Genomic DNA, 14,073 nt, shown 5'->3' with positions numbered 1-14,073 from the left:
AACATATTCAAAGTTTATTTATTCAAGTTTTACTAAATTATATTATGGCCACTCTATTGTATTCATAGAATTCGGCCACTTGTTTATTATGAGTTACAAATTGCAGATCATAATAATCTTCATCCTGAATTTAGTAATTCTTGATCACTGTATCTGTGCAGAATTTGCTGATTCATTGGAGAATATCATCAAGGGGGGATATAATGAGGATGAATTTAACCCTCTTTTTGTGGAGGAGTTAAATGAGATAAAAAATGATCCAGAAAATAAAAAAAAAGATAACTTTTATATAAGGCTTAGAAGCGGGCAGTGGTTTGCTTTAAAACAACAGGTTGAGTACGACTCTTCTGAAATGGGTTTAAAAAGAGTGTTTGGTGCACTTCCAGCTAACCCATTTTCAGGAAACATTTTCACTCCTTCTTTGAACGAAGTCGAACTTGGTGATAAATATTGTGAAGCTCTGCTTGATATGAGAAATAAAGGTATTTCTGCAAAGATAGGATTAAAAATAGCAAAAGATGGGTTAATAAGGCAAAAGTTTTGTTCGGATGCAGCTGAACTTTACTTTAACGGCCTGCGCCCAAGACCTGCAACAGTTGCTCAGAAACAAAACGAGATAGAAAAGTTAGGGAACATTGAATATTTCGATTTCGCTACCATAGAAAGCATTCATAGTAAAATTGATACTCTTGGAATATCTAAAGGTGCAAGACCAAGGCAAAATAGCAAATATGGTTCAGCATTAAGCTCTCAAGAAGCAGAATTAATTACAAAGCAGACACTATTACGTAACTTTTTACATATTGTAAAACAGCTACATCTTAATACTTTAAGAAAGGATCCACTAAGGCTCAGAGAATATTTTCCAGGGACTTTGTTGCAACTTAGGGATGCAATAGAAAGTGATGACCCTGAAGTAGTTGCCGTCAAATTACTTCGGCTTGGCCCAACATCTGATCTATTGGAACAATTTATTAATAACCATAGGGGTAGGAGAGATCTATTATTGTTAAAGACAAACAAAAAGTTTCAAAAGAAAAAGAGTGGTACATTTGATGAATGGATGGATCTTATATCAAACACAGACCTCTCAGCAGTAACATTACCTGCTCTTGAATACTTAGCATATAAACATGTTGCGTTAACACCAAGTATAATTACTCTAATAAAAAGACTTTATGATTTAATAGTAAAAGAAAGAGGAGCAAAAAAAAATTATTTTATTCCACAAATTATTGAAGCTTTAGATTCTCTCCCAGATGTTGTAAAAGCTGATATTCGTGTGTTTTTTGAATTGAATACCAAACATGGTTACTATAGAATAAACACATTGGAGAAAATTAGATCAATGATCATGATTATTCAGCCTTTATTAAAGACTTTCAACCATTTTAGTGAAGAAGAATTTAAAAAAGTACTTTCTAATACTGGCCTAAGCCAAAATGAAATTAGCTACTTTAGTAGAAATATTTCCAAGATATTACTAACAATATTGGAAAGAAGAAGACTTCAAATAAAGGAAAATGATGATGATGATGACTTATTAAATAATGGGCCTATAATTTCTGTTAATTCTATAATAGAGATGATTCAAAAGATGAACAACAGTTCACTGGGAGCAATCATGGACCATATAGAAAGTGTTGTTCCAAATTTCACAAATAAAAATATGTACAGTGAGGCAACTGAACAACAAAGGAAGGAGATTGAAGCTCTTGTTAAACTTCCTTCTTCTCCAATAATATCTAAGCAATTATATAAGGAATCGGTTTTGAGGCCACTGCTAACTGATGCAATTCCAAATGAATATGGAATGTTGGACAAATTTATCAGGGGCTTTTATATATTAATGACAGAAACTGGGGTTCGTTTACAATTCTATTTAAGAAATGGGTTTGAAGACAAAGCTCTAGATGTGAATGAAGATAAGTACAAAAGTAACAAAGTGTTTTTGGAGGATAATATGAGGCACAATTCAGAATTATGGTTCGGTTCAATGAAAGTTTTATTAGAAGAATCACTATTTCCGTACGAATTAGCAACTAGACGCCTTTTACAATATATAAAAGAATGCAAAATAGGATTTAAGTTTGGATATAATGAAGAAGAATTAAAGAAAAGATCGTCCGAAATAACTCAAGAATATTTACAAAAGTTACTTGACAACTTCGAATCGGTAAAATTGACGGAAAAGAAATTGAACCCTATCTTTATAGGAGAAAAAGGTAATATGCTGTTACTTCCGAATAGAAGACATCACTTAATCAATTATATTTTTCAAAAGGATGGTGGATCATTATACAAAATACTTAAAAATGAAAAGCTAGATCAAATATTGGTTGGGCTGGTCGATTTGTTGGAAGAGATACAAATTCCTAAAAAAGAAGAGGTAAATATTGAAGGCCCATATTGGGATAGAGAAAAGAATGAATGGGTTAATGCTGATAAAATGAAAAAAAATGATGTTGAAGTTATTTATGAGCCTCAGAAAGTAACAGATCTGCCTATAAATAGGGAACAGGAATGGGAAAGAATTGCACTATTCAGTAAATGGTCAGAATTTGTTAAGGGAATTCCTATAAATTCTATTCCGAATGGATTTAAGTTTTCATTTGGACTATACTCTAACTTTATTTATTTTTGCCAAAGAGGTATTAGGGAGTTAGCATATAGACTAATTGTTCGTGACAAGCCAACAAATACAGAACCCGAAGGAAAATACTGGGAGTATCTTCCGAGAAACAAGTACTCGATTTTAATTAACGCAGATAATTCAAAAGCACGAGAAGAAAAGGTTTTATCATTTTGTAGTGCAGTTTACATTTCAATTTATTCAGAAAAAGGAATCCCCTCAGAATATAAGGGCTCGCTCCCCAATGTTTGGTCTAAAGAAACTGACAAATACGAAAAGGAAGCTTTCATTACCCCAAAAGACAAATCCAAGAAATTACGCTACCATTTGGACGATGTTAATGAACAATGGTCATTTATTGCCACTGAAGCAAGAAAACCAGGAATATTTACGGCACCTACAATCCCAACTGACAGCTCTTTATTAGGGGATGTTTGGAGGAAGTTATACGTTGACCATCATATTGCAACTAGTTCTGTAAACGAAGTGGATGCGAAAATTTCTATTCTTGCTGATATGTGTTCAAGAGCAATCCAGAGTTTAAGACAAAAGAAGAATTACTATGGAGAACAATTATATAAAATGGTTTATGATGGGGAGAATTCTATTGAAATATTTTGCCATGATGTTTCAAGAAGGTGGTTTAGTCAGTGGCCATCTGATATATCAAATGATATGCTCTTATCAAGCCAACCTGATAATCATGAGAACCAGGCACTTAAACCGTTCGACAGAAGTTATTTGAAAAGTAAAAAGCCTGCAGAGAGAAATATTAGAGAAGGATTTTCAAGAACAACAAAAAATATTTCTCCAATAGTTATGGAAGAATTCAACTTTAATAAAATTTTAAAGAAGGCACATTCTATGGACGAAATTCCATCAGAACTTTGTGACGAAAGTGTAAGAGAAAGTTGTAGTCACAGAATGGCAGGAAGCTCTGTGACATATTCTACATCCTCTGTCAATCTGGGTTCTGGAAGTATGTTATTAAATACTGATGAAATCAAAGGAGCGAATCGTAGAAAAAAATACACCGAAAAAAAACAAAAAAATAACCCATCAGAAGATTTTTTGTCGAGAAATAAAATTATAAATATTAGAGACATCTTAGATTTACCTGAACCCATTTCCAAAAACCGCAAAGCAACAAGCAATACTATTTCTAAAATAAAGGTGGCGGAAAATGAGTCTGCAATCAATAGAAAAAAATTCTCCACAAAAGATACAAAAACTAACAAAACTTTTTCTGAATTGATTGACTAACCAAATTATAAATATAGTCTATAGCATTATCTAACTATTTGCTTCAAATATTGTTCTTTATTTTTCCGTAAATTTTATAACGATAAGCTTTAGATATTCTTTTTTATTTCTTTATATAAATTGTGTGTAGCAGGGTGCAATTTTCACACTAGAGAAAAAAAAAAATCAAATAAAGCCCGAATTAAAAATTGCCTATAGGTTATATTAGACTCATTATAACTAATATGTAATTCATTTTTACCTATAATGGAGTTTTCTTCTCAAGATTCTCAAGCACAAATTTGTAGAAGGGCATATATTCCTAACAACTCAAAAGATGAAGTAAAAGAATTAATAGGCTATACTAAAATAGAGGAATCAGAAGATAATATTAAAAGGAACTTAGTTTTCAGGTCTGATCTTTGTTCGGAAAAGATTTATAATATTTTACAGGCAAATAACTGGAAAAATAATGATAACAGTAATAAAAAATACTATACTCATGAAGAAACCCCCAAACTTGGGCAAGCTTCTCTTAAAAGGAGCTTAGTTTATGATTCTTCACTTGGCTGTTGTGTTCCTTTATATACTAGAAAGCCAGGTTGTAGTAGAATGAAGTTAGACATCATTGGATATGGCGAAGCAGTGAACTATGGTACACAAATGGAAAAAGCATCAGATAACTTGGTTGGCCTTAGACTGAATAGTTCAAATATTCACAGGAACTTTAATCAACATTTTTCAGGGTGTTCTACGAATATTATTGGGGAAATTAGAGATGATTTAGGGAGATTGTCCAGAAAAGCAGATTATGAAATGTCTAAAGTAAACAAAAGTTCAGTACACATTGAAAATAACTTCTATATGCCAGAAAAAGATAGTTCATATGAAAAAAACACAAGAATTCATCACTCTGCAGGTAAGAATTTTAATGGAAGCCATTTAACTTTCTCTGGTGGGTTTCTAACATCTATTTCTTAAAGTAAAAAAATTAAGCCAAAAATTGTCCTCTGAAAAAAGGTGGCTATAATAATCAATATCAAAAATAATAGCTAAAATATGATTTTCGTTATTTACCTTAATTTAATTCACTGAATAAATACATAATTTTTCTATTTGCATTATTGCATTTCCCGCTGGGTCTGTGTTTTAGGTATCCTGTTTTTCTTATATAGATTATTAAAAAGCTGGTAATGAAACAACAAAAGATAACAAAAAAGTTGAATATTTTATTAATGATTGGTAGAAAATTTTTTATGGTTCACAAATTTAAATGGGTTTTAATTTATTTAATCATCATAATATTTTCATATTATTTAGAGCTTAAGTGTGTGGGATGCCATGAAATATCATCAATTTCCAATTCAGTATACTTAAGTATTAATGAATCCTTAGAAATTTGTTTTAAAAACTCAGATAATAAATTAATCTACCCGATTGAAAGCTTAGGAGTTATTTATCAAGTTGCAAAAAAGAAAGAAAACTTTTCTATTAAAATTTTAATATATCATCCTAATAGAATGGCTGACCTTAGTAAAGTTTTCAGTGACTACGGGAATTTTAAAGACTGTATATCAAAATACTACAACATTAAACTGGATCAATGCATTAGCAACAAACCGGGAATTAATTATTCTACAGATTTTAAATTTAGTATAGAATTACCTTCGAAAGAAGAATTAGAGGAAATCAATATAAAGAACAGAAGTGGGGAAATATTTGTGATCAGGAAAATATTTAAATTTAAGATAACTAGCTCAACAGAAAATTTTAGTGAAACTCAAGTTTTAGTAGCTAAGGATAATTCTACGATAGAAAGTACGGTAACTTCTGCAACCACAACTAATCCCACAACAACTTCAAAAGAATTAATAGCTGAATCCAATCAAAATACCTCAAGTAATAAATTAGATAAAGAAGTTATGAACCTTAATGAAATTATATATTCAAATACATTGTGTAAAGAATTATCTTCAGACGAAGTAATAGAAGCCATAAAATTTCAAAATACATTTATGCTACCAGATATAATCTATTTGGAAGTTGTGGTACTACTGAGAAGGGTGGCAAAAAGAATTGATTTCTTTAGATCTGCTGAAGAATCATTATCTATTATAATGCCTGGAATCGGTGGATTGCTGGTTTCTGATATCCATTGCGAAGAATCACTTAGAGTTTCACTAGTAGCAGGGGAATTAACTATTCCCGGGGTCGGCCCCAATGTATTTCCAGCAATATGCCAGAAGTTACAACAATGTTTAGGCGACCAGTCTTTTCATAACTCAGTCCTAATAAGCTTATCTAAATCAAAAAAATATGTGGACTTTGCATTAAAAAGAAATCGAAGTTTTATGTGGGAAACTTTAAACAAAATGGTGGGAGTACTGGGAAATACCAGTGGCCTAAAATCATATCAACTTTGGTTGGAAATGGAAATTTTGATAAAAAACACAATACCAGATGAAGATGTATTACATTCGGATCTTCCAAAGGAAATGATATTAATCGTCGACCTAATTAAAAATTCAAAATCCCAAACAGTAGAGTGTACAATATCTGTGATGAAAATTGGAGCATCATATGATATTAGACTTTCACAAATTTCCGAGGTTGCAAGAATTTGCAGCCGAATTTTCTCAGATTCATCAAGTTATTTGTCAGTTGATGAAATGAGACTCATTTCAGATACAACAATTCTTTCCAGAATTGCTGATTGGATGATCGGGACATTTATTCTAGAAAAACATATTCCTCCAGGTGTTACCAAGCCTGCCGCTTGCATGTATCTTTCAGCTATTACCTCCCCAATGGATTATTCAAGCATAACAAACTTTCTTTGGCCTAGAGTGGTCTTCGCTATCTCATCATCATCCTCCTCAGCTTTATCATTTACAACCAGATCAGTTGACCCAGAAAATTGCAGAAAGTCATTAATTAAAATCTTAAAAAAAATTGGAGATAAAATACAAATTAATATCGATGAAACATGCGGGAAAATGGCAAATTGCATATTAAATGGACGAATTGGAAGAATAAGCGTAGATGATACTATAAATAACGCTTTAAGCCAGAGCCAACAAACAATTAAATACGACTTTGGCACTAACTCTGCATCTTTGCGGTTAGCTAGATTTATTTTTGAATCAAAAGCTCCTAAAAAAAGTAAAAGAAATGGATTCTCAAAGCTCTCCGCACCCTTAAGAGGATCAGTTTTATTTGGGCACTTACAAACAATAATGCCAGGTGGTTTCAGTATTAATGACGTTGTAAAATTCGTACATAGTTTTACCAAAGAAGCTCCCCCTAATGGGCCAGCTAAAAAATGTTTTAAAGTTCTCATAAAATATATTCCCATATTTATTTCAAGTGATAATGAATTAAAAACGATTTGTATAAATGCATTTGGGCCTTGGATTATGCCTGATATACTCGTTTCTGACGTAACATTCTCACAATCTACAATATCAAGTGAAATTATTGTGTGAGATTTAAATCATAATTCAAGAATTGAGTCATAACTCAAAAATTATTAATGGAAATGAATAATGATTGGAATTTTTCTAATAAATTAAAAATGTTTACTAACCTATAATTAAATCTTTACTATTTGACCTTTAGTAAATTACTAATAATAATGTTTATTGGGCAGACTTTTTTTCATGATTAACCATATTGGATGAATTGATAGACTTTAAATTTTCAGAATTGCTTGGATATGTGGCAGAATCACTATCTTCGAATGGGTATGGTGTTTTATCAAAGAGGTCTTCTCTTTGAAAGTACTTAGAGTCGATAGAGTCTATGAGCGAGTTGGAATCTTCATCCAACTTAGAGGTTTGAGATTTTTTAGTACCTGTTGGAATTTCAGGCATTGCAGTTGAACTTCCTTCATGCCTTATTAAAGAAGTCTTTAATGAAGCACCAAGTGTGAAATTACCTATAGGAGCTCTATCGCCAACCATCCCACCTTTATTATATATCGATACTTGCACATTAGTATTAAATCTCAACTTTCTCTTATTTGGATCAGAGGGTTTGATCGAACTCTTCAGAATAGACTTCGGCAAATTTTTCTCAGGTTCAACATAAATTTCAACATAAGGCAATATTTTATTTTGTAGTTTTTTACATATATTTTCTAATTTTTTCTGAAGAAATGAGAAAGAATCCACCTCATTATTAACTCCAACAACAGAAACGATACCTCTAGAAACCAGATCTTCGCAATATCTCACACAGTTAGAAACTAGTTGATCAGGTATTACAATATCTGGCTCAAAAGCTAACGAAACCAACGGTTTTGAATTCCAAATAAATGTTTGATCTCGATTATTCTCTTTTTCTTCCAAATCGATTTCCATTAGGCTATCAATTTGATCATTCCAATCACTTGAAATATGAGAATAATATGTGGCGATTCTGGCTGCAAATGCTAACAATAAATTAGAATTGACACTATTCTTTATTTTTTTGTTGTGATCTTCTATAACTACTTCAAATGACTTAAATTGTAAAGGGTTTTTTACTTTGAACAATAACATATTAAAGATTATTGCAGTAATCAGCTGTACAGAATCTGTATTCATAAAACGTATTTCCCTCATATACAAAAACTCCGGTGGAGTTTGGTTTCCAGATATAACGACAAATGCCCATTCCCCACTACGAGGAGCTCTTGTAGGTGAATCAATATTATATAGTAGTTTGCTCCTAGCAACAATAAACTGCCAGATATGGTTTCCTTCAATATCCATATTTACATGTTTCCCTAATTTGTTTCCAATTGGAACAAAATCTTTAAATGGGTTCATATAATATTCACTCATTAGACCATTTAATACTGACTGAGGAACCTTGTTATTTTTAATTGAAAACAATGTTTTTTCAATTATTTCCCTAAGAATAAAAATAGAGCCTGTCCACGTAGCAAATATTCTTTTCACAGATTTCATACAAATATACCTAAAAATAATCTCTAATAGCTCTTTTGAAGGTGAGGGAGTGCAACTTATTAAGTTTGGGTAGACATAAAAATAATTGAACGTATTTAGGCACTGACTGTTGATTTCTATTGGTGACTCAGATTTCATAAAAGCCTGGACCGGTGGTGGGTTTTTTGAGTAATAGCTTGAAATTGTGACATTATAACCAATAACAGGTTCGCTTAATGTTTTTAACACTTCTGACCATATTTGCCTTCTAAACATCGCGGATTTATAATTGTTTACCACAGATATCTTGGCTCTACGATCAGGTTTGTTGACAACTTCCGGTATATTTGCACCAGAAACATATTTTGTTGCAATTTTTGAAATTCTGGATACTTCTGGTAGTGGTAAACTGGCAGCAACACTTCTTGCTAAATTACTTTTGTCCTGGTTAATTGCATCGGCAATGAATTGGAGGGCAAATAAAAAAAGAGCTAAAAATAAATAAAGCAGTTTCATTTCTAATTTTTTTTATTAATACATAAACTTTATATATTTACCAGTTGCACTGTCGTTTTTTTTTTGCATTCTTTATATTTTACCAAATTGTATAATTTTACTGTATTTCTAAATATCAGGCGCCAGAACTTGTGCATGTTTTGTTTGCAAGATAGATTTATTCTATTATTGAATTGCAACATTTTTGATCATCACGACTTGTGTAGTGTCAAAAGAAAAGACTATGACTTAATTATTAAATTTTACTAGTAATACAAAAAACAATATTTGAAAGTTTTTTTGTTGTAAAAATTAAGGGTATCTTTTGTGGTTTAATGATTTGTTTTTCATTTTAGAAAATATATTAATATAAATAATATTTTAATAAAATTCAGTAATACACTTTTAATCACTTTAATACTGAATTTCAAGTAATTAATTTAATCTAACAATATAAAATTTGTAATATAAATCTAAAAATAAAGTCAATTTGATGAAAACAAGTTTTTCCCAGACTCTTGTTCAATGTGAGTACAAATTGTTGGAAATAACCTATGATTAATTGTATATTCTCCATTTAATCTGGAAATATGCCTCTTAAATGCCTTGACGCATTGGGTAATAGTGCCTATTCTTTTATATACAAAGTCTCTTGCAATATTACATATTTGTATCATTTTATCAGCGGGAAAAACTCCATTTATGTATGCAGCCGTAGCTATTGTATCGGCCATTTCGTCAATTTTATCCTGCAATTTTCCTGGGCAATATATCTGGTTGTCATTCTTTTTTCTTTTCTTTATATAATCTTTCATTTCTTCTTTATAGGGAGTGAGTGGAACTTTTGGAGTATTACGACGTAAAAATTGAGATCTAATCCAAATTCTGTATGCAGTCTGTGGTGTGACAAAATGACCATCCATCCTAAGACATCTATATACGAATCTGGCTCCTTTCATTAGGTCCTTTTCGCTCAATGTTTTCCCAATAGTATAACCGAAGTGAGGAATACATTCTGCCATAATTTTATAATATTCAGATGATTTAATAACACTATGAATTATTTCTGTTGAAGGGAGTGAATAATCTTTTACGGAGTAGTCTTCGCTTTTTGATGTTTCTGTTTTATAATTCAGAGCTTCAATATCGCTGAAATCATTATTGCTAGCATTATTTAAATAATCAATAATTTTATTAGTATCAATGGATTCTTCAAATTCGCTATCATCCAGTTGAATATGTTTTGCTCTTTCTAAAATTTCCTCTTTTGATAGTGGCTTAGTTCTTGGAATATCTGGTACGTTAACAAATTCTTCTAGCTTCAATGGGATATTTGCTATTTTTTGACCCACCAATAGTGATGGGCTTTTAATAAGGACTGATTGATCATCTTTTTGTACTCCTCTATATAAATCCGGTGATCTTCGATAAACATCTGAGACTTTAGTAAGAAATTTAACTTTGTTTTCTCTCCTAGAGATTTGCGGATCTCCATAACCCAAATCTTGAATTTTACCATTAAATGGAATTCTTTGATTTACAATCGGAACCCTGGAATCATAAGTGATATATCCGTATTTGTATTTATCACTTGAACCAAAAGGCCTCGCCCAATCAACCTTATAAAAATCTTGAATAGTTTTTTGGTTGAGATTTTGTTTTGCTTCATCAACCCCTCTATTTATATATTTTCTCCAATCTGCCCTATTATTACTTTTAATAGGATATTCAAGTGGTAAGTCATCTTCGTCTTTTTCTACTATCTTTTTATATTGTAGTAATCTAATATTTGGCATCACAGTAGTTTTAATTGGAGATTTTAATTTTGTCATTTTAATGGTTTGTTCATTTTTATCTCTTTTAAGCCTATGGCTTTTAGAGTCCGATACACCTCTAACAACTCTTTTTCTAGGAGAAAATTGATTTCTTATTGGATAGTAACCGACAGCTTCATCTTTTTTTTCTAAATGAATGTTGTTATTTGATAATCTTTCCATTTCAATAAGCACTTCGGAATCGACGGGTACAAGTCCTATCCAAATTCCTCTTGTAGTTGCTACTGACATATCAATTGCGAGAGAGTTACATAACTTCTCGATGTCAACAGTCAGCGGGGCCAAATATCTATAACTTACTAACTCAAGGATACTATTTACAAGAGATTTTTTGTAAATTTCCAATTCTTCCTTGTTTATCCTACGTTCTTTGCCATTATTGACTGATACCTTCAGCAGATCGTATGATTTAGGTAAATAGAATCCTCTTCTTACCCAAAAGAAAGAAGGCGAATACTTTTGTGTTTCCATAAGTTTAATTAACTGTCTCCATTGTTTTTTCCTTTCAAAATAAAGAATTGCCACACTATCACAAAAAATAGCCAATGCAGATGCAAGGTCTGTCTGAACATCTTGATTCTTCCAATTAGATTCCACCATTCTCCATGAAGACTGAATACAGTTTACTGCCATGTCTTGATAACACTCATGTTTAGTACGCCATTCTAATTGTCTAAATTCCAAATAAGAAAAAGGCATTTTTTGGCTCACAATAATTATATTTTCGTTGTAATCACTATTAGATAGCTTTCTATTACGGGACTTTAGAGAATATTCATAGATGAACTCCCATTGCTCCTTAGCCTCTAGTTCGCCGTCCGGGTCTGCAAGCATTGGATCTTTTGCATCAGGGAAGGGATTATTGGGAAATGTGTTCTTTACATTATATTTAATTAATTCTATTTCGTCCGTAATAACTGGGCAGTCGTTTGCGTTCTCAAAGTATTCTTTTACTGCTTCCATACATAAAGATTGTTTGACTAAAGTTGAATACTCTTTGAAACTTTCAAAATTCTCGGAGTTTATGCCTTTATCAATTAATTCCTCGGATATCTGTTTAGAAATAGTCCATTTATAGTCCAATTTGGGTAGCCTATCAAAATAATTAACATGGGTTTTCCTCCTATTTGATTCAGAAAATGCATGTAAACATTGGCTGTACATTCCAAATGGATCGTCTGAAAATGAAAAAATGCTTTTTGGTGGGTCTTCTATTCCATTATAAAATCCTTCGATTCCAATATCAAGGAAAACAAACCCATTTGCTTGCTGCTTTATCATTTGCCATTGAATATTTGTAATTGCATTTTCAATTCTAGAATGAACCCTTGATTTTATCAACTTTTCCCAGAGAAAACTAGATGCCTCAACTCTCCAATTAATATCATTAATTCTTTCTGAACCTTGAGCTGACCTCTCATTGTTTAAATCCAATATTTTTGGAGGCAAATCACTTTTCAGTAATCCTCGTCCTGGATCGATAAATGTTGGAGGATTAATTAACGGTAATTCTCTTAATACAGCAAACGAATCACGGTTAATACCAAAATAATTTCCTGCTGCATCTTTGCAAAAAGTATCTGGCTCAATAACTTCAATAGAGTGTTGACGCTCCCATTCGATTTCCTCATCTAATTCCATTTTTTCAGAATTTGTTTCAATATTAAGTATTGATTTCATGAACTCCTCCTGCCTTTTGACTCTATTAATTAGTGCGCTGATACATGCCTCTTCGAATTCTCTGGAATTTAGTGATGTAATAAATCCATAAGGCCTTGGATCTATCGAAATATTTCCAACCACACGGTCATAACGGGGCTTAGAATTCTTATCAATATTAAGTTGCTCAACAATCACTCCCCACTCACTAATTCTTAACGAACGGTATTCCATTAAATTAAGTGCCATCAAAGACGGAGGATTTACTTTTCCGGCTTTCTTTTTAATCTCGCTTAACACCAGCTTTTTAATTGAAGTACCATAAATAGCGTATTTTGCATGTACATCTAATGGATTATTGTAATAAATATCTTTGGCATCTTTGCAAAAAATTTCCAAAATCACATTCTTATCTTCAATTCTAGAATAATAATCTGATAATACCTCTTTACAAATTAACTCAAAGTTCTCAACCTCAATTTCTGTAAGAAATGAATCAGGTGGAGAATATGGAAGAAAATCCTCTTCCGACGAACTTTCATTGTTAAAAATCCTATCTCTTCCATCTTCTAAATCAAGAGCATGTAAATGAACAATTGCAGACCATTGCCCAATTCGAATTCTATGTTTGTCTATGCATGTTAATCTTGAGATGGGAATTCTTTGCTTTTCATAATCAGTTTTTGTTTTTAACTCTTCATAAAGCATTGCCGGATTAAAAAACATTGTTGAGGACTCGTTACAAATACTTTTTAATAGACTTTTATCATAAGATTCCACTGTAATACTTTTGTGAAGAATTAGATTTCTAATTGCTGAAGTACACCTTTGTATAAATTCAGACTTTTCTAGAGAAACATGAAGAAAATTTTTTTCTTTCCACAAAAATTTTACATCATTTATAATCTCTGGAAGGTCTTTGATCTTCATTTTGGCTGGTAGCAATCTTTTATCTTGATCTATTTCATATTCGCACTGCAAAACATCAATTATAGAAAACCACTGACTTTTTATTAAATGGTCCTCAAGAGCAGGATAATTTTTTCTAATAGTCTCAATACTATTTTCATAATATTCAACATAATCTCTTAAAGTATTCCAACTGTAAACTTCCTCATCGTTTAATAAAGGTAGTCCAGGTGCGACCTCTTTATCCGCAAGATCTTTAGGTGTCTTAATTGAACTTGACTCCACAATTCCTAGAAAAATTAAGAAATAAAGAATTAATGCTAATATATAAAATAATTCATCTAGTTTCATTTTTTGGTTAAAATTCTAT

At 31.6% G+C, this 14,073-nt stretch overlaps 4 protein-coding genes across 4 annotated transcripts; 2 read left to right on the top strand and 2 right to left on the bottom strand.

Annotated features, from left to right (window-relative positions):
* Positions 1-88: 88 nt before the first annotated feature.
* On the top strand, positions 89-3,895 carry cubi_03056 (uncharacterized protein; the record flags this gene model as incomplete). The annotated part of the gene is made up of 1 exon (XM_029020069.1): positions 89-3,895. The coding sequence occupies one exon, from the start codon at positions 89-91 to the stop codon at positions 3,893-3,895; it is 3,807 nt and encodes a 1,268-aa protein (XP_028876070.1).
* Positions 3,896-4,141: 246 nt separating this feature from the next.
* cubi_03055 (uncharacterized protein) lies at positions 4,142-7,359 on the top strand (the record flags this gene model as incomplete). Its single annotated transcript, XM_029020068.1, has 2 exons — positions 4,142-4,793; positions 5,195-7,359. The coding sequence occupies 2 exons, from the start codon at positions 4,142-4,144 to the stop codon at positions 7,357-7,359; spliced, it is 2,817 nt and encodes a 938-aa protein (XP_028876069.1).
* A 153-nt stretch (positions 7,360-7,512) lies between these two features.
* cubi_03054 (uncharacterized protein) lies at positions 7,513-9,321 on the bottom strand (the record flags this gene model as incomplete). Its single annotated transcript, XM_029020067.1, has 1 exon — positions 7,513-9,321. One exon carries the CDS (start codon positions 9,319-9,321, stop codon positions 7,513-7,515), a length of 1,809 nt encoding a protein of 602 aa, XP_028876068.1.
* Positions 9,322-9,785: 464 nt separating this feature from the next.
* cubi_03053 (uncharacterized protein) lies at positions 9,786-14,054 on the bottom strand (the record flags this gene model as incomplete). The annotated part of the gene is made up of 1 exon (XM_029020066.1): positions 9,786-14,054. The coding sequence occupies one exon, from the start codon at positions 14,052-14,054 to the stop codon at positions 9,786-9,788; it is 4,269 nt and encodes a 1,422-aa protein (XP_028876067.1).
* Positions 14,055-14,073: the final 19 nt, after the last annotated feature.

Source organism: Cryptosporidium ubiquitum, assembly GCF_001865345.1.
Source record: "Cryptosporidium ubiquitum isolate 39726 chromosome Unknown contig_18, whole genome shotgun sequence".
NCBI classification, from domain to species: Eukaryota; Apicomplexa; class Conoidasida; order Eucoccidiorida; family Cryptosporidiidae; genus Cryptosporidium; species Cryptosporidium ubiquitum.
Note: the sequence above shows the minus strand (reverse complement) of the source record. Positions and strands in the feature narration are given on the sequence as shown.